Source organism: Cetorhinus maximus, chromosome 4 (assembly GCF_964194155.1).
Source record: "Cetorhinus maximus chromosome 4, sCetMax3.hap1.1, whole genome shotgun sequence".
NCBI lineage: Eukaryota > Metazoa > Chordata > Chondrichthyes > Lamniformes > Cetorhinidae > Cetorhinus > Cetorhinus maximus.
Window position 1 is genome coordinate 3,388,579 of NC_135882.1, and position 25,545 is coordinate 3,414,123.

The 25,545-nt window shown below is 42.0% G+C and overlaps 1 protein-coding gene across 1 annotated transcript in view; it reads right to left on the reverse strand.

Moving 5' to 3' along the window:
* LOC144679444 (eukaryotic translation initiation factor 3 subunit E) overlaps positions 1 to 25,545 on the reverse strand; it is a 140,920-nt gene that overhangs the window by 47,213 nt on the left and 68,162 nt on the right. Inside the window, exon 9 of the mRNA XM_078539827.1 lies at positions 20,084 to 20,185. Within this exon, the coding sequence (XP_078395953.1) occupies positions 20,084 to 20,185 (102 nt within the window). The remainder of the gene's footprint in view (positions 1 to 20,083; positions 20,186 to 25,545) is intronic.

Below are 25,545 nucleotides of genomic sequence, written 5' to 3' on the forward strand. Positions count from 1 at the left end.
CGTTTTGAGCAAGTGATTTGACACAGCTAAAGTTGCCAAAATGTGGTCTGTGACGGAAATCCTTTCTTGTAAGAGCAAATCAGCCCAGTTCAGTTCTGTACCTTTGACAATTTAATTTTGATCGGTAGTCTGTTTTAAAGCATTGCTGGTCCATCTCAGCCAAGGAGTGAGGGCAGGTTCTGTCAGCAAGTGATTAGCTTACCAGCACTGCTTAAGATTAATCTGAATTAAAAGTGACAGTGAGTAAGGCATGAATGCCTGATGTCAACAGTAGTTGTTGCAGCAACCAGCTGGCCGTGGATTCAAGACACAGCTGCTCCCTGGCAAGCAGAAAGCAGGGGCCATGGTTGTGCCCCGGTAACATTCAGGTGCTTTCTCCTCAAGGAAGATCAGCCACTATTGAATTTGTTATTCCAGCACAGCAGCTTGTATCTAACTCTGTATCTGCACCCCTGCAGCTGCTGTCCTCCAATCAGTGCTGAACCTTCAATGGAATGGCACAGCAGCTTTCAAGAGTCCCTTGGTGTTCAAATGGTCACCTGGAGAAAATGTGCAGTGAGCTGCAATGTCAACTGGTTACTGCAAACTGTGGTCATGGGCACCTGCTTGCCATTTAACACCAAGCTCTAATTTTAGACAGTTGCAATGAGTCAACAGTAAGCAATTGGAAACTACCTTTACCACTAGGTGGACTGTCAGCTGAGAAACACTGGTGCTGTGAACAGGCTGGTTAAACTTCAGGTGCTGGTGAGTGGTGATACTGACAAAGGGTGAAGTGCTGAGCGTTGACATAATGGGACGTGGTGCTGCACCAATTTTTACAGTACATGCAATGCCCATTTTGAAAATAAAGGACAATAGTAACAAAAAAGGATGCCTGATGCAAGGTCCTCAGGTGTCCACAATTTATAGGTTTCAGTGTAGTTTACAGTTTCAGCGGTACAGGTTAAGGAGCTGGGAAGTGCAAATGTGAGATGCTGCAGTGCCTCCACTAGTAGGAGTAGCAAGTTAAAGCAAAAGCAACATTGACAAACAGTCAGGTGTTGCTGGGGCCCAGTTTTTTTTACTTCAAATCGAAATCACATGAATTTGGAAAAAGTGAGGATTGTGTGCAAGTGTGCAGATGATAAGCTGGCATGTATAATGAATGATCAAAGAAAGAACAAAGTCCCAAAGTGAGTGAGGTGATTTGCAGATGCCTTTTAACATTGCCAAGTGTGCAATGGGAATACTGTGTAGGTAGGGTAGTACAAGAACCAAGGGGTTTGGGAGCTCAGCTGAACAAGTCAATGGCTTGGATTTTGCTCTGAGGGGCAAAAATGCAGCACTTGATGTTGACTGCGTCATAAAAATTCAGACTCACCTTGTCTGTTGCCTGCAGTGAAGGTGAAGTGCAGGAGGGCCTAGCTTCAGACCAAGCAGTGAGCGCCTCCAGCACAGCGCACTGCAGGCGAATGCATGCCTCCCAGTGACAAGCTGAAGACACGCCCCTTGAGGTCTATCACAGAATCACAGAATTGTTAAGGCGCAGAAAGAGGCCATTTGGCCCATCCCGTCTGCACCGGCTCTCCGAATGAGCAACTCACTTAATGCCATTCTCCCACCTTCCCCCCGGTAACCCTGCACATTCTTCCTTTTCAGATAACAGTCTAATTCCCTGTCTCCACCACTTTGTCAGGCAGTGCATACCAGGCTTGCTGCTTGAGAAAGTTTTTCCTGTTGACCTTTCGCAGTATCTTTACAGTGCAGGGGGAGGCCATTTGGCCCATCGAGTCTGCACAGTCTTCAGCTAACTGGCAGACAAGCTTTTTTTAAAAAGCTATTTTTTCATATTTTCAAACACTTAGAACACATTTTGAAACTGCTAATGATTTAAATATTTTTAACACTTTCATAACAGTTGTTAAAAGTTTTACGGGGTCTGTTCCTTGGACATTAATGCCCCCAACACTCCCCAGCTCCTTCGTTTCTCCTCCATCCCTCACCCTGGCTTCACTCCAGCTCCCTCTGCTCCTCAATCCCACCAATGTCGGCGACAGGGCTTGGAGGAACTGGGGTGCAGTGGTTGGGGAGGGGGTGGAGAGTTGGGAATTATGAAAAACATTTTAATCACAATTAGGAACTATTTGAATGGGGACATATGCATTTGGATGGCTGAGTGCTTGATTTACACCTGTAATTATCAGTTGAGGGAAAACAGGCAAAGTTTTCAAAGCTCAACACAAACTGGAGGAACAGCACATCATCTTCCGACTAGGCACTTTACAGCCTTCCGGACTTAATATTGAGTTCAACAACTTCAGATCATGAAATCTCTCCTCCATCCCCACCCCCTTTCCGATCCCCCTTTTCCAATAATTTATTATTTTTTATTTAATATATATTTTTCTTTTCCAACCCCTTTCCATTATTTTTAAATGTATTTCCATCCATTGTTTTATCTCTACCTTTTAGCCTATTTTGATCCCTTCCCCCCCACCCCAACCCCACTAGGGCTGTCACTTGCTCGTCCTGCTTTCTACCCTTAATGTCACCATTAGCACATTCCTCAGCTAATATCACCACCGTCAACACCCCTTTGTCCTTCTGTCTATGACATCTTTGGCAATCTCTTCTTTGCCTCCACCTATCGCTGGTCCTCTATCCAGCTCTACCTGTCCCACCCCCCTCAACCAGTTTATATTTCACCTCATTTCTATATTTCCTTAGTTCTGATGAAGAGTCATGCAGACTCGAAACGTTAACTGTGTTCCTCTCCGCAGATGCTGTCAAACCTGCTGAGTTTTTCCAGCTATTTTTGTTTTTGTTTGTGTTAAAGTTTTCAAAGTAATGACCCCTGCCACTTCAAGAATCAAAATCGGGACCATCAGTGCCAGAGCCCAGTCAGGTGCACTGTAACTTCCAGATTTCAATGCAAGTGAGCTTCCCGGAAGTTACAATGCCACTGCATCCCTCAACAGCGGTGAACTTCCCAGTTTTCACCACTACTGAGGAAAGGAAATCCAAGCCATTAAAGCTACCCAGCAGGTATAAAAAGCAGTGGAAATGGAGTAGTTTCACAAGATCAAGAAATAGTGCCCATTCCAGACCTCCATTCATCATCTGGCGCTACAGCTGTAAACTGGTTATACAGTAATTATATCCACCTACCAGTGGAGGCACTTAGCTCACATTTGCATGTTCTAGCTCCTTTTGTTAATTCTACCATACGAACATACGAGCAAGAAGCAGGAGTAGGCCATCCAGCCCCTTGAGCCTGCTCCATCATTTAATAAAGATCATGGCTGATCTGATAGTAACCATTGCGATTCGCAAATTGCTGTCAGTTTCACTAACCATAAATATAAAATCAAATTACTTAGAAAAATAAGGCCAGAGTTTGAGTCTTTAAAGTTATATCTGCATATCTTGCACAAATTATCCCCTGCCTTGCATCCCAGCTTCACGCAGAGACTATTTTTGGTTTTCATCCCGCAAATGCAATACCGTGAATTCAGCTGCAACTTTTAAAACATGGAATTAGGTTGGAGAAAGTTGAATCCGTGAAAAGTAGGATGTAATGCCACATTACACCAAGGCTGAGGCACCACTCGAGATCTTAAAAACGTGGTTGGATATTGACTTGGGTAACAACGATCTTGAAGGACCTGAAGGATATGGTAGAATGGGAGAAAGAGATAGATACGCCATGACTAATGTGGAAGAGAAGGTTCAATGGAATGGAATGGCCACCTCCAGTTCTGACACAGTTCAACATCTTGTTTCACATTTTAGGTCTAATCTTGGACAAATAGTACCAAACATCTTTGAGTTAAACCATCCATAAATAGACTATAGAGCATGCTCACTTACGCAGCCACTGCTGAAATAACTACAGAGTGTCAATGAATAGCTGTCAACATTTAACATTGTGCGCAAAGGGTATAATTGTTACGACATTACTCTGCAGTCAGACAAAGATGATTCATTAAAATACCCCAAAATTTAAACAGTCAAAGCCTTTAAAGTACTTTCATAACAAAAATTAGATGCTTGGTCATTGAGGCCATTTATTTTTTGGAAACTGAATAGAAACACTATATTGTCTATGTGAATAGAGGCTCTGATATGAATCAATCCATATCCACAAAATACCACTCACCCCACATGAAGGCACAGATGTGAATCAAACTCCCCACTACATAATGATCATTTGCAACACTGAACTTTAGTAATCTGCTTACAAACACCACAAAGAATCTGAGAAACAACCATTAATCTACCTGATTCACTTAGTTCTTTCACCCATTTTAGAAAAGGAGAATCATGAAAGCATTATTTTTCCCTCTTTCATCTTTTGTCAGCGTAATAATTAGTTACTATCATAATTAAAATCAGCTGAATTCAGTACAAGTTAGAGCGTCAATTATGTCGAATTAAAATAGCAAATGCATCAATCACTTATTTGCTTTAGCATACATTCCAGTTACATATTCTCCCAGACTGTGCATTCAAGATTAAACAGACTTGTTTCTGGGTACAAAGTCACCACATTATCCACCATCACGGCAACTATTCTTAGTAAGCAAACAGTAGTATTGTATTGACAGTTTAATAATTGAGGTCAATTTCTTTTCCCCAAATCTGTATGCAATGTTATCTGTGCATCACCAGTACATGACTTCATTGGGTGTTGAATGATCGTGAAAGTACAAAATATATCCCATCAGTTGGAAGGGAAATAATCAGGAAAACGGTGTTTTTTCCCCACTCTGCCCTCATGTGGAGTGAATTTCCACAGAGGTTGGCAGCTCTTCAGTATCCCACCTAAACAGCTCCAACATGGGAGGAGATATGGCGGGTTGGTATCCAAGTGCAACGACTATCTCAGATTCAAGGGACAAAATCAATAGCAACCGACAGATGTGCAACTGGTCAGGTGAGCTTTGAATGTTTAGGGAGGTTTAGACCTCCTGAATGTTTTTTTAAAAACTTCGAGGTTTCTAATTATAGGAAAGAGCTGAAGGCATGGTCAGCTCTCCACACTTCAGTAAGCATTGCGCAAGCTTTACAAACCTTCATAATATGCATAGGTAAGCTCATTCAAAAAAAAACACCAACATTTGAAGGCCTTGACAGAAATCTTTGTATCCTCAATGGCTACGGGTGATGTCCCAGAGGACTGGAGAATGGCCAATGTTGTTCCATTGTTTAAGAAAGGTAGCAGGGGTAATGCAGGAAATTACAGGCCAGTGAGCCTTACGTCAGTGGTAGGGAAATTATTGAAGAAGATTCTTCGTGACAGGATTTACTACCATTTGGAAGCAAATGGGCGTATTAGTGAGAGGCAGCATGGTTTTGTGAAGGGGAGGTCGTGTCTCACTAACTTGATCGAGTTTTTCGAGGAAGTGACAAAGATGATCGACGATGGAAGGGCAGTGGATGTTATATACATGGATTTCAGTAAGGCCTTTGACAAGGTCCCTCATGGCAGACTGGTACAGAAGGTAAAGTCGCACGGGATCAGAGGTGAGCTGGCAGGATGGATACAGAATTGGCTTGGTCATAGAAGACAGAGGGTAGCAGTGGAAGGGTGCTTTTCTGAATGGAGAGCTGTGACTAATGGAGTTCCGCAGGGATCAGTGCTGGGACCTTTGCTGTTTGTGGTATACATAAATGATGTGGAGGAAAATGTAACTGGGCTAATTAGTAAGTTTGCAGACGACACCAAGGTTGGAGGAGTTGCAGATAGTGAAGAAGATTGTCAAAGGATACAACGGGATATAGATCGGTTGGAGACTTGGGCGGAGAAATGGCAGATGGAGTTTAATCCGGACAAATGCGAGGTAATGCATTTTGGAAGGTCTAATACAGGCAGGAATTACACTGTAAATGGCAGAACCCTTAAGTGCATCAAAGGGCAGAGGGATCTGGGTGTACAGGTCCACAGGTCACTGAAAGTGGCAACGCAGGTGGATAAGGTAGTCAGGAAGGCATATGGCATGCTTGCCTTCATTGGCAGGGGTATTGAGTATAAAAGCTGGGAAGTCATGCTGCAGCTGTAAGAACCTTGGTTAGGCCACACTTGGAATATTGCGTGCAATTCTGGTCACCACATTACCAGAAGGATATGGAGGCGATGGAGAGGGTGCAGAGGCGGTTTGCCAGGATGCTGCCTGGTCTGGAGGTTATTAGCTATGAGGAGAGGTTGGAGAAACTCGGATTGTTCTCACTAGAGCGATGGAGATTGAGGGGCGACTTGATAGAAGTTTACAAAATTATGAGTGGCATGGACAGAGTAGATAGTCAGAAGCTTTTTCCCAGGGTGGAAGAGTCAATTACTAGGGGACATAGATTTAAGGTGAGAGGAGAAAACTGTAAAGGTGATGTGCGGGGCAAGTTTTTTTTCCAGAGAGGGTAGTGAGTGTCTGGAATTCGCTGCCAGAGGAGGTGGTGGAAACAGGTACGATAGTGGTGTTTAAGAGGCAGCTTGACAAATACATGAATAGGATGGGAATAGAGGGATACGGACCCTGGAAGTGCAAAATGTTTTAGTTGACGGGCAATATGATCAGCGCAGGCTTGGAGGGCCGAATGGCCTGTTCCTGTGCTGTATTTTCCTTTTCTTTCTTTGACTGTGATAGTGCTCTCCAAATATTGAGACAGTTCTCTGCACTCCAATTCAGGGGCACACTCTCCACGCACTCCCCCAGTAACAAGACCAGTAGCACCAGTATAACTTAAGCACAGCAGAGTAAGTGAGAGGAACAGCAAGAGGAAAAGGTTTAAATTAATATTCTAAGATATCTCTCCTCGTGTGTATAACTGTTTCAGCGTTTGATTTCCCCATGGGTGTAATTCTCTTCTTGTGTTGGACTTTTGACTTTGCAGTTTAAAAACTGAAGCTTGAAATCTAGTTGGTCATACCACTTGCAAAAGCAGTTCTGCAAGATACATGCTGGTGTTGCTACCTTGGTCCCAAGGCCACACCCAAGTACGTTCCCCATCTCTGAAATGCTAGCACATGGACAACAAGCCTTGTTCTGTGTTGTAAATCAAATGCCAGGCTACAAGCCCTTAAATATTCATCTAGCGAAAAAGACAGGCATGACCTACTGGTCCATCCATGTGGACAAACCTCACAACACCCCAAGTCTACCTTTCCTGACACAGCTCTCTAAGGCAATCTGCGTAACAAAGAGATTTTAAACTAGGAATTAATCCTGTGGTCCTCTTCGCCACCTTTATCAAAACCTCAATATTTCCTCACCAGATGAGGAGGCCAAAACTGTGCTCAGTATTGATTCTGAAGCCAAACCAAAGGCAGATTGCAGGGTGACCTGATAAAGGTTTTTACAATTATGCAAGGTTTTGATAGGGTAGATGTAAAGAAGTGTTTCAACCTGCAAGTGAGAACAGAACTAGGGGCTGTAAAGGTAGTCACTAATGAAACCAGTGAAAAGTCAGGAGAAATTTCCCAGAGATTGGTGAGTAAACTCATTGCCATATGGAGCGGTTGAGGCCAATGACCCCTCCATTTTCTTTGTCATGTCCCACGTTTATTCCAATGCGCCATACATTTAACTATCTTAAAGGGGACAGCTCATGAGCGCCTGCCTGGTACCATCACAACTTCTGCAAGGTCACGCAGATGCACATATTAGAGGGAACATTGTTCAAGGCAAAAAGGACAGACTCATTTCAGAGGAAGCTAAATAAGCACATGAGAGAAAGAGAAACAGATGGATACGTTAATGGAAAAAAAGTAGAAGGGAGGAGACTGGTGTGAGGCACAGCACTGGCATGGAGCTACTGGCTGAATGGCCCGTTTCTGTGCTGTAAATACTTTGTAAAGTGGGATACTTCATTTTACAGTAAATTGCCCTGTGAACGTACCACAGCATCCTGTTTGCTTTGGTTACTGCTTCATGGCTCTAGATTTTTACAGGCTGACAAGTTTAGAGATTGTTCCCATTAAAAATATGGACACAAGAATTTATAACAATAATCTAAACACCAGCACAGAATATAAAACTTGAAAATGAGAACTTGAGAGCTGTGGTTCAACTGTTCCTGCCCTTGAACTCTGTTCAGCTCAAGATGGCATCTGCTCATTACTACAGGAGATTGACCAGCTGAAAGTTGGTACGAGCAATACAGTTGTTAACAGTTCAAAAATTGCACCACAACATAATCAGGTGAAGCTAATTTGAAAAATAGAATTGATTATAAGGATAGCTCGTAATACAATACTGTAGGGAGCACAAATCAATATGGCCTTAAACATTAATGCCTGCTGGACTCCACATGTCTAGTTACACCAAAGGGATACATGACTTTTTTTTTTAAAAAGTCATGTCAGGTATGGAGAGAAAATTAAATTATTGTCTCTGTGTTTCACAAAGGCATTTTATTCCGTCTGTTAAGTTTCTGCCCTGCTTCCAAAATCCTACATTCTCATTCTGCAAAATCAACTTCTGACAGGAACGTTAAGCTAAATGTTTTTTAATAGTAAACAGGAGATTAGCTGGGTTCCACTCCCCCAATTCTGGCCTCTTGACCATACCTGATTTTATTTGCTCACCCACTGATAGTCAGTCATGCCTTCAGCTGCCTTGTCCTCCAACTTGGGGATTCCTTTGACAAACCTCTCCCCCGTCTCTCCTCCGTCAAGTTGCTCTTTAACGCCTAGCCTCTATGACCTTGGGTGTCAAATTGTTTCATAACGCTCCTGTGAAGCGTCCTGTGATGTTTTAAGTTAAGATGCTACATCAATGCAAGTTGTTGTTGGATGGGGCAAAGGAATATTTTCACAAAAAAGACTGACTGTGGGGGAAAAAAAAAGGTGTCTTGTATTTATATAGCACCTTTCATGACCTCAAGACTTTACAACCCATGAAGCACTTTTGAAATTTAGTCACTGCTGTAATGTTGGGAAACAGGGCAACCAATGTACACATAGCATGATCCCATATACAGAAATGTGATAATGACCAGATCATTTGTTTCTTCAAAACAGTACCATGGAATCTTTGACATCCACCCGATGGGGCATAGAGGCCTTGGTTTAACATCTCATCTGCAAGACTGCATTTTCCAACGGTGCAGCACTCCAATTGCTCAGGACTGCACTGGAGCACCAGCCTAGATTTGTGTGTGCAAATCTGGGAGTGGTGTTTAAATCCATAACCTTCTGATTTAAGAGGTGAGAGTGCTACTAAGTGAACCATGGCTGACATACAAATTTAAATGTAGATCCGGCAAGTGTCTACAAAGACCAGAATATCACATGCATTGTAAAAACACTTAATTGGTTTTGAACCATTGAAAACCTTGCTAATTTAACTTTGCCCCTTATATTTGTAATGGAGAAATGCTGAACAGAACACCCCCCTGGCACCTCATAAATCACTGCAGGCCTAGAGGCGAGAACACTACCCACTGAACTATAGCTAACACCAAATCACAGAGATCATGAAGGTTCCAGGTTCAGATTCCAGACCTGGCTGAACTCAGCCAAGTAGCAGCAGGAATGCTACAACTAGCGTCAGCATGTCTGTTTGGACAAGGGGGAATGGGTGATATTAGTCAGTTATGGTTTCAGTGATGGTTGCTGGATGCGATTCTATATGCACATGATGGGTTGGCTGCAATGCTCCTCACTGCTGAATTACCAAGTAATGCTGTGTAATTGCACATGAACAATGACCAGTTGGATATGGTAGACACACAATACAAATGACAAAGTGAGAAGGAAAGTACTACAGGTGCCGGAAAACTGAAATAAAAGCAGGAAATACTGGAAATACTTAGCAGGTCAGGTGGAGAAGAGGGTAGGATCAACATTTCAGGACCTTGATCTCATCTCAGAGTTGAAAGATTTTTTTTTTATTCATTAACGGGATGTGGGCTTCGCTGGCTGGGCCAGCATTTATTGCCCATCCCTAAACGCCCTCGAGAAGGTGGTGGTGAGCTGCCTTCTTGAACTGCCGCAGTCCATGTGGTGTAGGTACACCCACAGTGCTGTTAGGAAGAGAGTTCCAGGATTTTGACCCAGCAACAGTGAAGGAACGGTGATATATTTCCAAGTCAGGATGGTGAGTGACTCGGAGGGGAACATCCAGGTGGTGGTGTTCCCATCTATCGGCTGCCCTTGTTCATCTAGATGGTATTTGACGTGGGTTTGGAGGGTGCTGTCGAAGGAGCCTTGGTGAATTCCTGCAGTGCATCTTGTAGATGGTACACACTGCTGCTACTATGTGTCGGTGGAGGTGGGAGTGAATGTTTGTGGATGTGGTGCCAATCAAGCAGGCTGCTTTGCCCTGGGCGATATCGAGCTTCTTGAGTGTTGTGGGAGCTGCACTCATCCAGGCAAGTGGGGAGTATTCCATCACACTCCTGACTTGTAAATGGTGAACAGGCTTTGGGGAGTCAGGTGGTGAGTTACTCATCGCAGGATTTCTAGCCTCTGAAACCTGCTCTTGTAGCCACAGTATTTATATGGCTAGTCCAGTTCAGTTTCTGGTCAATGGGTAACCCCTCAGGATGTTGATAGTGGGGGATTCAGTGATGGTAATGCCACTGAATGTCATGGGGCAATAGCTGGATTCTCCCTTGTTGAAAGAATATGATCCGTAAGTTTATCAGCCTGAAACATTAGTCCTGCCGCCCTCTCTTCACAGATGCTGCCTGACTTGCTAGACATGATCATGGCACTGCACTCAGATATTCCAGATTTTTTTTTTGAATCGTGATGGGATTGACCAGTGATGCAGAGTTTGTGGATTGGGAGACTGGGAGACATTGATGCAATGAATGGTGGAAGAGTAGTGTGAAGGTTGAGAGGAGAAATCTGAGGTTGAGTCACCAGCATGTGTTATGCAAGAGAAATATTTTGAAAGCAGAGAGTCACTTTTCTCCACTTGAGAACACAGAGGCCCTGAATATCCAACAGTAAATTCAAGGAATATGCCAATTATAGATGCTGTAAGTTAAATTATTGAAAGTGCTGCAGTGGTTTCCAGTATTTTCTGATTTTACTTATGAAACCTTATCCCAGCAAACAATCAAAAGCTTCAAGAAAGCTGAATGAACAGGTGGAAAGGAAAAGCAAAAAACAGTTACAATCTCATGACACAATGAAAACAAGACCAAAGATGGGACATGTTTTACATCAGCACCCGAGGCTACTGTGCATAATTAAAGGGGAATACTCCAACAAAATGCATCCACCAGCAGACTCACTGCCGGCACGAGTAATGTCCAGTTTACAATGAACAATGATTCACACAAACCAGTGGTAACCATTTCAAACAATTCAGAGAAACTGAAAACTGGTACATTGGCTGTTTGCTGATCACAAGATCTAAAACATTGGTCTACATATCCAATCAGCAATGACCTTAACACACTGAAATGGCACCAGATGGAAATAGGCTAAAATATCAAACCAAAAGAGGTACACGGGAGTTGGGCAGAGTTTAAGATCACTGCAATACAGTATTGCATTGTAGATTTGTAATACAGTAAATTTCATTTTGCAATAAAAATTAAACCAGACAATAAACACATGGTGTTAAGTTTAAGACTGAAATCCAGTTCTGTTTATGTTTCTAAAACCACTTTGATGAGGATGTCATTTGATAGAGATTAAATTACTGTCTTTGTATCTCAGTGCTGGCCTTCATCCTGTATGTACCATTCCCTCCAAAATATTACTTACGGTAGTAAAACAAGTGCACCATTACTTTCCCCTCGCAGGATACAGCAGCATGCCAAAACGGCAGCCTGTACACATTAAATGGAGAAAAATATTTGGCTGGGTGTATTTTACAAGCCTGTGATATAATGTAATATTATGTAGCACAATACAATTATGGCACAAAATGCTTAACTGTAACATTTACTAGAACTGTTCCACTATGATGCAGCCTTTAATATAAACCAGCTGCGTACAGAGCTCAAGTACCCAATTTACTGCTGCAGCACTTAAATAATTCAACTTGCAGCTTCTATAATTGGCATATTGCTTGAATTTACTGTTGGATGTTCAGGGCCTCTGTGTTCTCAAGTGGAGAAAAGCGACTCTCATCTTTCAGTATATTTCTCTTGTATGACACAGGCTGGTGGCTCAAAACCTCAGATTTCTCTTCTCTTGTCAGCCAAGTCCCCACTGTCACCATTCACTCCATCCACGTCTCTTAGCCCTTGCAATCATTTCCCACAACCTCTACTTCACTCTCATTAATCCCATCACTACTTGAAAGATACTAATCTCAAAGAGTGCTATGCCATGAACTTGTCCTGCTCAAGCACAATTTACACTGTGCTTTGGGAGCGAAAAAAGTACTTCTCTGCCACATTGGACACTAAAGGTATCTTTGTGGCAGGAATGAACCAGCTCTGATACTCAAGCAGCAAGGGTTGTCTTCTAGCAGGCTGGATCTCTGTGATCCTTGTGTTGTGTCAGAGCAGGCTTTGCATTTCATTGAGTTGTACAGCCATAAGGACAGCAAAGTTAGGTTTGATGGGAGTTGCTCACTGGGGAGGATCCGACATACCAAATGAAAATTTTAAGCCAACAGCTGGCTCTCCCCAAGGGATGGTGACAATGTGATCAGCTGTGTGTCACGGCTAAGAAGATTAGCAAGTACAGACATCAGGTTTTGCACTATTCACAATTGATAAAGAGGACAAAAAGACTCCAACTTTCCATCTATTCTGGACCATATAGGGTTATATATCACTATCTAAAATTAATTTTTAAAAAGCAGTGATTCTTTAGTAGACTTACTGCCGTCCGACTTATGTTTATTGAAAGAAACTATAGCTAACTTTTAAAACTTCACTGAGCAGGTTACATCCCAGCAACGCAGGCTTTACTTTTGGGGCGGGGGCAGGGGTTGGCATATGGGTGAGTGTGAGAGTTGAGAAAAACAGGTGTCAGTGGGAATGTAAGAAGGATGCTCTTGATCAGTGGAGTTAGGTACTTGAAGCACATTTGATTCTGATCAAAGCTACTAATTTGCCAATTCCCTGTAACTGTGATGAAGTCAGAATAATCATGCAGATAGTTAAGATAGTACTGGATAGGCAGCAATGGTGGAAATCAAGCTTTTTTTGTTCAAATGGGTAACAGCCACTTGGGCATTGCAACTTATGATATCCTATTCACTGCCCCTGCCTCCCCAAAACTAATAGTTCTTATTATTCCACACCTATCTGTTATATGCAGGAGCTTCTAAACTATGACCCGGGCCCAGCATGCCCATGCCAATTGGTAGTTAAATTTCTTAATTCCTGGTTAGTCTTTTTGAATTTTGTGGTTCAGGAAGGTTTGGAAAGGCTTCTTCTTAATGTCAGAGTGACACTCAGCAGGGCAGGCTGACCTGTGCTGGCAAAAAGGGTCCATCCACACTTGAAGCATTAACTCATCCGCTCTTTCCAGAGGCTGACCAGCCAAGCAGGTCCTCTATTTCACATTTCCAGCATTTCATTATATTTCTCCATTCTTTCTTAGTGCTGTTAGGATGTATCTGCCAACAGCTTAAATCAGAACACCTGTAATCGGTGCATAACCACAAACTGAATGACATGCTGAGTAATGGGAACATGGCCAGTGCTCATGACCCGTACAGAAGCAAACAAGATAAAAAGCAACCAAGCTTCCCAGCTTTTGGGAGGAATGGAATTTTCGTCACCAGTGGGATGGCCAAAAAAACAATCTCAGCCTTTTTACTGGAGCACAATGAAGTAAAGAGAATGGAAGAAATATGCATCACTTTTTCAACTCCCAGTGTCTTTTTTTTTGAAAAATGCAATGCTTATTATTCAAACCATTCTGACTGCTAAATTAGTTTATATTATCTTGACATCGAATGCAGTATCATAATTGGATACAAAAAAATTGGAGAGAGATTCCAGAGGGCAAACAAATGCCAACCTTATTAGTGACACTCATCCCATGAATGAATAATATAAATCCCCCTCTTTATTAGATGGGGTTCCAGGATTTTAACCAACGTTTTGGGGTCCATTTTGTGCGATTCTACTCACTTAAAATTTGGACCGCTGGCTCCAGATGATGGGAGTCATATGGAATTACAAGACTTCCCAAGATCACTTTGGGGACTTTGTGGTAACAATGCATAGCTCTATTTATTGGTCATGAGAAGGGCAAACCAGCAGCCTTGGTTATAGCGCATGGGTTTGATGACAAAAATTGGGGTCCATTTAGAAGCCATTAAACCTAATTGGAGACAAGTCCATAAAGAAAAACTGATGAATTATTTGTTACATTAGGTAAGAAAGACGTTCAAAGTTTTAAAAGCATTTCACGCTAACTAAATCTCTCTGCATGCGATCCAATTTTCTCCCCAAATACACTGTTTAGCCATCCTTCCTTTCTCTGGTACAAAATAATAAACCTTGGAGTTCCATACAAGGCAAATAAAGCAACTAGAATTCTTCACTTAAATAACAACTTCGATGAAGCAAAATGTCTCAGCACACATCCCATATGTAGTGGGCTTTGCTGACAGGTTGATGGTGGTGGTGGATTCTTCAATCCTGAATGGAGCATCCAGCTCACCATAAATCCAGCTGGACCTACGCATTTGGATTACTTTAAAACTGGAGTGATCTTAATAGAGAAGTATTGGACACCATATTTTTCACTCATCTTCTCTCCCAGTTTCAGATATACAAAAGGTAGAAAAGCCATTTTGCTAGATCTTTTACTAGGTCATGGGAAAGCCGGTCAGTGTTGGAAATGGAATACATTTTCCCGTTGGATACATTCTACCAGAAAATGTTCTCAGGTCAGACCTGGAGTAAAGCTACCTTTACTTTGGTTCCACAACATGCTTTAGCTCCAATCACAGGCCGATCTTCCCAATCAATGAACCAGTGTGAACTGGTTAATTCCTGTCCCCAGCCCTTCTTAGAACCAAACTGGCAACTTGTAGCAAATGGTCAATTTTGTTTCATTGGTTGATGCCCACCATACACTGACTTTACAGCCTTGCTTCATGACGTGTCAGATCACTAAGACAATGAGTGATCAGGCTTCCCTTTGCTGGGCAGGATTTAAACTCAACATCGACATCAAACAACATGCTAACTTCCTGCCCTAGAAAAGGCCTCAAAGTGCAAGGATAGGACCAGAGTCCAGTTTGAAAATGATATACTTGGGAGAATTACAAATTACAGCTCATCGATGAAACATAATGCAATTCAATTAACTTTAAGCAGACAAATTGACTGCAAAAGTGTAGCTAGCACTAGCACATCATAAAGGCTCCAATGATCAGTACAATCCAATTTCAGCTCAGCACCACCCTCAGGTAGCTTTGCCAGAATCAAGGACTTGACACATTTGGAATCAAGATTTCATTCGGTGCTTCCACCCATGCCGATCCCATTCCTCCTCTCAGTTAAATTGCATCTCTGGTGCTCAAACAATGCTGTCTAATGGAGTGAACTGAATGGTATATTCTGGATCTGTAGGCTCAAATCAAAACAATTCCTAGTTTGCTGTGGTATGGTTCCTGTAGAAACAGAGATACCACTGCATCTAATAGTGGCCCTAGGGCATGGTTAAAAGCAGCTTCTTCACACCTGAAGAACTGGGTATGACTGTAACAGACTATTAATGATCCCAACAGAGGGAGCAATCATAAGAAGTCTGAGATAAAAACAAAATGCTGGAGAAACTCAGCAGGTCTGGCTGCATCTGTGGAGAAAGAAACAGAGTTAATGTTTTGAGTCTGTATGACTCTTCTTCAGAGCTAAGGAAAGTAGAAATGAGTGGATCATACACTGTTTAAGAGGGGGTGGAGCAAAATAGGGAGCCTGAGTCTGTTTAAATCCTTTGTCAATTGTTTCTTTTTTGTGAAGATGTGGACTTCACTGGCAAGGCCAGAATCTAGTGCCCATCCCCAACTGCCCTCGAGAAGGTAATGGTGAGCCACCTTCTTAAACCACTGAAGTCCATGTCATGAAGGTGTTTTCAGTGCTGCTAGGGAGTTCCAGGATTTTAATCCAGGATCAATTAAGGAAGCGTGATATACTTCCAAGTCAGGATGGCGTGTAACTTGGGGAACCTGCAGGTGGTGGTGTTCCCAAACATCTGCTGCCCTTGCCCTTCTAGGTGGTAGAGGTCGCGGGTTTGGAAGGCGCTGTCGAAAGGAGCCTTGCTGAGTTGCTGCAGCGCGTCTTGTAGTTGGTGCACACTACTGCCACTCTGCGCCAGGGTGTTGGGGGGAGTGAATGTTTAAGTGATGGGTGGGGTACCAATCAAGTGAATTGTCTTGTCCTGGATAGTGTCGAGCTTTTTGGGTGTTGGAGCTGCACTCATCCAAGCAAGTGAAGAGTATTCCATCACACTCGTGACTTGTACCTTGTAGATGGAGGACAGGCTTTGGGGAGTCAGGAGGCGAGATCACAGCTTTTCATAACCCAATTTTCAAGAAACAACAAAAGCAGAATTAATACCTGCTGGCATTATAATAGAAATGAGACCAGCCCAACCAGGTCTCATGCCAAGCTTCCATTTTAACACTCTTGACTTCCTTCCAGACCATATGTTTGACTCCTTGCTGAAAGAGAAATGCACCCAGTATTTTCTAAAGAAATCCTTCCACTAATTCAGTGTACAAACATGTGAAGTTTCTCAGATCATGCTTTCAAGTCATAATCTGTTCCAATGGTCTAATCAGATAAAACAAATGCCACATCCATGCTAAGAATTTCCTTTAGTATTTTTTATATATATTGTATCTTTTTCTCCTCCCAACTAGAATAAATTCAACTTTCTAGCCTGTCTTGATAACTCAATGATTTCCCCCCTGGAATCATGTTGTGGCCCTTAAAACTGCCACACTCACCACAGTTAGAGAACACACCATATTTGCTTTGAAAGCTAATACTGCTTCTGAGGTGACAGCAAAATGTGACTATCATGTAAAGTTTCATTCTTACTGGTGTCACTTGTGGATGAAAAGTGTTGAATGTTATGCTTTGCAGCTGGAATTACAAGCTGCACTGACTACAGAGCATGTTACTCGCTGGTATGGCAGCCTAGCATGAGCTCTGATCCTTGGATCTTCTTCAAAATATTTTAAATATTTGGAGTGCTGGTGAATAGAGCACGTGGAATCACTTTGCTTCACTTACCGTAAGCTCTGCACTTTTGGAAAACCAAATGTTCTTAACAACCCATAAACTCAGCACTCAAAGCACTAAAAGGAGAATTGCCATGGGCCTTATTTACTGGTATCATAATCACTTTTTAATGTCTTTTGATTTTATTCACCTTCATTATTGAGCTGGTTACTATACTGGTGAGTTAAAGGAGCAGTCTGCCATTTGCAAAACTCAATTCCAATGACTTTCACTAACTGAGATATTCATTAACCAAAGGGTCCTCCCTTGTGGATTACTGTTTCACCTACACCACATGAACAACTGAGGTTGAAGATGGCAGCCCACCACCACCTTCTCAAGGCCAGCTAGGGGTGGACACTAACTACGCTGCCAGTAATGCCCAATCCCAAGTTTGATTTTCTTTCAATATTGTAGCACGTAGTCCAATCTTGCTGAATTGTGTCAGCTTTTATGGCAATCCAATCACAAATTCAAGAATTCCTAATGCTGAAGGTACATGTCAGGTCTCTCATCTAGACATGAGCAACCCCTAATGAGCATGCAGTGAGGGACGGGAGAGATGATAATTAAGCATACAGCAATTACAGACAGAATTTACAGCACTGAAACAGGCCATTGGCCCAACTGGTCAATGGTGTTTATGCTGCCACCCGAATCTCTTTCCACCCTCTTCATCTCACCTTATCAGCATATCCTTCTATTCCTTTCTCCCTCATGTACACTTATCTGGTTTTCCCTTGAATATATCTACGCTAATCATATCAACTACTCCTTGTAGTAGTGAGTTCCACATTCTAACCATTTTGTAGGTAAAGAAGTTTCTCCTGAATTACCTATAGGATTCCTACTCTCACAACAGAAAGGTGAGAGGTGCTTGTGTGTACAGAGAGGTTTATAGCAGGAACACACACAGGGCAAAGATACTTGCTTACCACAAGACAAATTTCAGGTTTTTACTGTTATTTCATTGGCATTTGAAACTCCTATCACTCAATCATAATTTTCCAATAAACTATCTCCACAAGGTTTAGTTAAAGCGCGTAACTCAGGTTAAAATTGGTCCAATAATGAAAAGGATTTTCAAAAATACAATTTAAATGAAGTTTCCACATTAAATACTAATCACAGGCACTGGCTCGAAGTAAACTCTATAACCATTATTGACAAGCATGTTGCATTTACAGGCTTAAAGCAACATCTTAGACAGCAGAGTTATGTGCATGACTGCAATTGCTACATGACCTTTCTAAAACTGTAGGCTGCTGCATCTGCTACAGAATCTTAACGGCACAGGAGGTGGCCATTCGGCCCATCGTGTCTGCACCAGCTCTCCAAATGAGCATGATGACCTAGTGCCATTGCCCTGCCTTTTCCCCATACCCTTGCACATTGTTTCTATTCAAATAATCATCTAATGTCCTCTTGAATGCCTTGATTGAACCTGCCTCCACCACACTTCCAGGCAGTACATTCCAGACCCGAACCATTTGCTGTGTGAAAAAGTTTTCTCACATCACACTTGCTTCTTTTGCAAATCACTTTAAATCTGTGCTCTCTTGTTCTTGATCCTCCCTATCTACACTGTCCAGCGCCCCAATGATTTTGAACATCTCTATCAAATCTCCTCTCCGCCTTCTTCTCTCCAAGAAGAACAGTGCCAACCTCTCCAATCTATCCTCATAGCTGAAGTTTCTCATCCCTGGAACAATTGTTCTGCGCTCTTTCCAATGTGTTCACATCCTTCCTATAACAAGCCACGAAAAAGCTAAAAGTTTATAGCAAACACTCATTTTCCAGGAGTCTCAGGTCTTGTATAATTTGAGCCCACCTGTGGTCAGTTTTCAACATTATAAAGTTACAGTAGGCTTGGATCATTTTTCCATTCTAATAAAGAAAAAGAGCTTGCATTTTATACAGCACCTTTCATGACCTCAGGACACTCCAAAGCACTTTACAGTCAAAGTGCTTTTGAAATGCAGTCACTGTTGTAATGTAGGAAATGTGCAGCCAGTGTGTACTGATCCCACATTCAACAAGATAATGACTAAATAATCAGTTTTAGTGATTTTAGCTGAGAGCTTATAAGTCAGGACAGCAGGGAGAACTTCCCTGCTCTTCTTTTGTATCATGCCTTGGGATCTTTTATATCCACCTGAGAGGATAGAAGGGGCCTCAGTTTACTTTATCAAAAAAGCCTGCACTTCCAACAGTGTAGCACTCCCTCAGTACTGCAAATGGGTACATCAACTTGGAGGCAAATCCCACTGCAGCCATTACTAGGCCCAGTAAACCAAAGTGCAGTGTTTCCATTTACAATAGTAGATACATCTCATCTCTAGGCTGTGCTTGGCAGTCTAACTTTCTACCATAGAATACTCATACATCAAATCATGCGGAAAGTTTAATTTAAGGAAGTGATGATAATGTGTCAATCAACCAAATTGACAATAACCTTATATTACCACAAAACGGAAGAAATTTAGTCCCATGAACCCAGGTAGCTCTGGCATTCTAGTCCTTTTCAAAGACACTGGTCATTTAAGTCTAATTTATATTTTGTAAATTTTAGAAGTCTCTCCCAAGCCCTGTTGGATGAAGTGCAGTGAGGTTGTCAGGAACTCAGTCCGCATATGGGATTGGGCACAGCCCATTCAACCCTACTTGAACAGCATCCTCTGTCAGTCAGACACTGGTACAACAGCCAAATCATTTGAGAGAGTTAGAGAAAAGAAAGCTAAAGGTGGGTTAATGCACTTCCTAAACCTCAACACCCCCAAAACCCAATTCAATTATACACCTTTTGTATCATCATTGAAAGATACAATTTTTAAATGGGGCACATTATTGCTGACACTGAGGTGCTCATGGCAGTGTTCAGAATGGTGCATAATGTGTGAAAGACTAACAGTGCAAAAAAGTGTTTGAACAAACAACTCACCGATTCACACTCTCGCAGCTTCTTCTGAGCACCATCAAAATCAAAATTCACATATAGACATTCCACAAATTCTGTGATGGGGTCCTTGTAAGTATAGGATTCCTGCAACAACAATCAAGAAATGAATTCACACGAGAAGACACTTGAAAAATAAGTGATTAACCAGGAAGCTCAGATTTACCAGTCATAACCCTAAAGGTTCCTGAGAAAACTTTAGACTAAATTTCCCAGACTAAAGGACAGTGTCGAAAGGTTGCACTTGGCATGACGCACGTTGCATGGGACAAGGATCTTTGAATACAACTGATTCCTTTTCAGACCCATTAAGGACAAGAAAAATCAATTGCTCTAGTTCACATGAAACCCATTCTGAGATTAATTAGCTGGCTGTTCATACAGTAAAAGTTCAACAAGTTAATTGTTGGTTATTAAAATATTAATAATCAATACTTTAAGCTCTAAACACTTTAGAAAGTTCAGCACAGTTACTATTAACTACAGAATAGCAAAAATTGATTTTTTTGCTCCCCTAACTCTTCAGTTTATGAGCAGGAAGCCCTAAGCATGCAGTTTGTTTTTAGGATCATTCTAAATTGCATTTTTATTTGCCACAAATGACGTCAAATCATGAAAATCTTTTTTTTTAAAAAAAAAGATTTTTTGGCGGGGGGGGGGGGTTAGGGGGTCGCAGTAGGTGAATTCTCATTTTCCATAACTAATCGTTTGTAGACTTCTGTCACCCCTACAGGTTTGCCCAGTGAGTAGCTGAGATTTACGCAAAAGAAAATTTGAATCGGACTGTTTCAAGTTAACTGGTTCAGCAGTGGGGAATACAAATGTTTTCTAATCTGGGGAGAAGGGGGGAATTGTTTCGGCTCCTACTCCTGGTGGAAGTGCAGAGGTCTGGATGTCAGAATTGAGATTTGGTTGTAAGCACACCACCATGTGTGGGTAAAGAGAATCACTCCCTGATCTCAGGTATGAGTAATGGTCATCTAGATGTGTACCAGAGCACGCCTTCTGCTCTCCAAGAAGCCAGTGTCATCAGAAGAGGAAAGAAAAACTGGCAGCAGCAAAATAAGCTAAGCATCTGTGACTATGTGGAGACAAGGCCACCTTCAACACATACACGATGAACCAAATGGCTTCATTCTCCGGTGTAATATTGTGTTGTTGCAATTTCAGGAGGAAAACTTCAATTTCATCTGTAGTTTCAACATGATATCAATGATGAAACAAAAGCGCCAATTAGGTCACTTGTGACAGATGTATTAAATAGCCCTAAAGAAAGCAACTTATGTCGTCATTTAGAAGATGGGTTGTGTAGTTGTCCAATGACTCCTCTCCAGTTGTATCAAGTTCTTTTCAGTTACAAACATTCAGCTCCCTGCTTACTAATCACATTCTAAATACATGGGCGCTAACAAATCACAATACTCCCAAGAAAAAGAGGCAGGGTATCAGTAGTTTCTGTTCTCTAGAAAGGTCAAGCAATTCAAAACTGCGTCTGTTATCCTGCCCCTGGAGTACAAAGCCATGTAGATCAGTAGATTTCATCAATCTGACATACTCTATACCACAGGGCATCTTCACAACATCAAGAATGAAGATTCAGGTTATCAGCCTTCTACAGGACCACAAATGATGTATCACTGAAGTTTGACTTCAAGCAGAACTCTGCAGTTATGCCAGAATACAAGAGTTACTGCAGCTGCAATTCAACAGTTAGACTCTCTGTACCACATATCTGCATCAGTGTAGAAGTGAACTTAGCATTGCCTGTGTCATGCAAGAGAAATCAGCAGAATTGTAGCGATGGAAATCAAGTCAATGTGAAGCCAAGACACGGAGTAGCAATGACAAATGTTTTTCCACAATTTCCAGGGTATCAAGTGAGCAGAAAAATTCATAATAATTACAGGTGAGCTCAACTTTGATGCAAACATCTGCCGACCTTTGGCTGAAGCATCCCCTTCCTTGTCCCAGTCCATCCAAGGCACTGAAAACATTGCCCACTTTCCGCAAGTCCATCAATAAATTTGTCCTTTCTTTCACTACCTAATGGACTCTAGCTTCATAAAGTTGTTCTTCACCAGATTCTTCTTTACATCCTCAACAACTGACACTTCTGTCCTTAAAAGTGGAGAAACAGCCCAGGGCACCGCACGGACGTGTAATCAGACAAAAGACAGACAACAGACCAAGGGATAAACATTTATCAGCCAGGCTTGCAGGTGGTGGTCAGGCATCTGGAGGGAGCCCCGTGCGGTTGGTCTGGGTCTTTACAATAGTTAGAAGAGGTTTTAATCATTTTAACTTTTCTGAGTAACTATCGGTATAACCCTGGCGGAACCATCCGAAGTTTGTGATTTAAATGGCATTTTCAGATGGTTCCCAGCACAGCGCAATTGTCCAGAGGAAGAGTGCACTTCTGGGCAATTTCCATGCAAACCCTTACCTGGGAACTTCCTACAGGAATTCCCCAGCGCATCTTTGGGGTACCCCTCAAATCCGACAATAGGGAGCTCGGAAGTTAGAGGCCATTAGCTTAGTTATCAGGTCTGATCACGGCTTGATTTTACTCGGGACCGGGGGGGAGAAGTTGCAATCACCGGCTAAACAACAAATTTGAATCAGAGTACTTGTCCCAAAACAGTAGATTCTTAGATTCCTGTTCTGTATTAAACTGTTTCCTCCCTTTCTAGACGGGGGCAGACGTTGGAGGTCAGCAGTGAGAGGGTGGGTTAGAGAGTAGAAAAACAGGTGCTGCGGGTCACACGGTCCTACACAAGAGTGGTGAGAAACTACAAAAGAAATCCTGCAATAGCACTTAAATAAAGTGTTGTTCTTAGCCCTCCTCCGTCCCTCTTTCCAGTGCTGCTGCCTGTTCCCCGGTTCTCTCCCACTGTGAAGCTGTTCACGGCTGAGGCTCCACCCGTGTCAAAAAGCCAAACATATCGTACTTTTGAGTACATAAACCAGAATTATGGGGAGGCGGTGGCATAGTGGTATCGTCACTGGACTGGTATTGCAGAGACCCAGGGTAATGCTCTGGGGTCCCGGGCTCGAATCCCACTACAGCAGATGGTGAAATTTGAATTCAATAAAAATCTGGAATTAAAAGTTTAATGATGACCATGAAACCAGTGTTGATTTGTCATAAAAATCCATCTTCTTCACTAATGCCCTTATCTGGCCTACATGCAACTCCAGGTCCACAGCAGTGTTGACTCTTAAATGCCCTCTGAACTTCATTAGGGATGGACAATAAATGCTGGCCCAGCCAGTGATGCCTACATCCCACGAACGAATAAAAAAACTAGCAAACATGCATAAAATACGTTGCAGATTGGGAAGAGGTCACTACTGCAGAAAATGGCCTTAAGAATTTGGGTATAGAATGTATTGCAAAAGTATTGCAAGTTCTAGCACCAGTTAAATTGTAGTGCAGAAGAATAAAAGATGGCAGCTAATACCATCCTGGCACTGCAAAACATTCCTCATGCCCCATCTATTATCTAAAGCCAATAATTATTTATTTGCAACATTATCCCTAAATTTCCAGCACAAGCAGGGCAATTTGGCATTGTCACACTGTTACTGATCTACAGATGAAGGCCATGCATGTATCAGTTTTTGGGCTCATGTGATTGACAATGCCAGTTGGGCCATGTCCTCCATGCAGTCAGAAACAGAAGTTTTTAAACAGTGAAATTAATTTCCTTTTCCATAAATTGGTTCTCTAGGTACACCCACACCAGAAACTATCACCAAGTATTCCACATGCAGCTCAGTAGATGCCTCAAGGAAATACTGAAGACGCTAGATAGACAGTCTTTGCAAAACATGCCTCCAACACCTCACCCTTCACTTTTTGGAAGTTTCCCAGATATAGTCAAGAATAAACAAACAAATCTATCAGCTTGGCCAAAGAGTAAGACAAATATTCACTTTCATATAAATCTACCATGCATCATTGTACATTGTCAACTAAAACAAAGGCTTCAAAATAAATACTGCATTCTGGTCCATTTATTTTCCCCATTTGTCCCACTTTCTCCTCATTCTTTCCCGCCTGCCAAAAGTTTCGATTCGCGAACGATTGCGAAGCATCGTCCAAAAAGCCACCCTTCATGTACGAGGGTGGTCAGCAGATGACTGAAGTGAGTCAGACAAAAGAAAATTGGACTGCTCAAATAGTTACAAATAGCAGCAATTGTGTCGGGCACAAAGTAACACACTTGGATGTTTAATAGGCACCAAAGGATAAGATTTCCATCAATACTCATTGCAGAGAGTGAGATCATGGTTCCTATTTTACCACAAGTCAGGCATCTGTTATGAGCACAATACTCCCTTTTAAGTGCACTGTAAAAAGCAAAAAAAACGTATCAGGGAACAGGACAAACATATTCAAAAGCATGGTTGTTATAATCCGAGGAAACTAGCCAAATCAATAAACACCAAATTTAAACCTTTTTAAAACTTCCATTAAGACTTGAAAATATGTTTTTTGTAACACATCATCTTTTACTTTTGACACAGGATAAAAACAAAAACCAGAACAGAGCAAAGTTGAATTAAGTTGGCAAAATAATGGTGTTGCTACACACTTCAATTTTGGCAACAATACAAAAATAATTACTGAACACAATTGCATGAGTGTGTTTTTTCATAAAAAGCCGAGCCAAAATCTATACTGTTGTTGCTAAGCTGAAATGCGCGAGCTATGGTAAGTAAATCTATTTTTGGCCAGATGTCTGACACACTTGTTTAAGATACTCTAAAGCGAGCTGAGAAACTCACACGGTTTTGGTTTGCCTGATATGCAATGGACAATCTCCCCGCTATAGGAACATAAACCACTGACCCAAGTCCAGAGAGCTTGGGCTCAAGTTGGCAGGGGCAAGGCTTTTGGAACTTAGGATAGCACCAGGAGGGTACAGCCAAACTCGAGAGTGTACAGGAGGGTGGTGGTACTGCTAGATTTTTAACGATCAAAACCAAGATATCCTAACATCTGTCTACTCCGAAGTAATAATACGGACTCAAAACGTTAACGCTGTTTCTCTCTCCACAGGTGCTGTCAGACTTGCTGTGTTTTTCCAGCATTTCCTGCTTTTATTTCAGGTTTCCAGCATCTGCAGTATTTTGCTGTCATGCATATATCCTAACACCCCACAGCCATGGTAATGATTTAGCGATTCCAACTGAAGCAGAATGGGTGCATTACTGATAACCCTGGAGAAGTGAGGAGCTGCTTGTCCAATGAAGGGTACACATGTGAAACATCATAAGCTATCTTTTTTTTCTCAACAGGTGCTGACTGACCTGTTGTTCATTTCCAAATTTACTCTTGCTTTCATTTCAGATTTGCATTTTCCCCCTTTCAGCTTGGAGCCAGATCAAATTACCAATAAAATACTGTGTCTGGGATAATATAAAATGTTATCTTGGTGTGA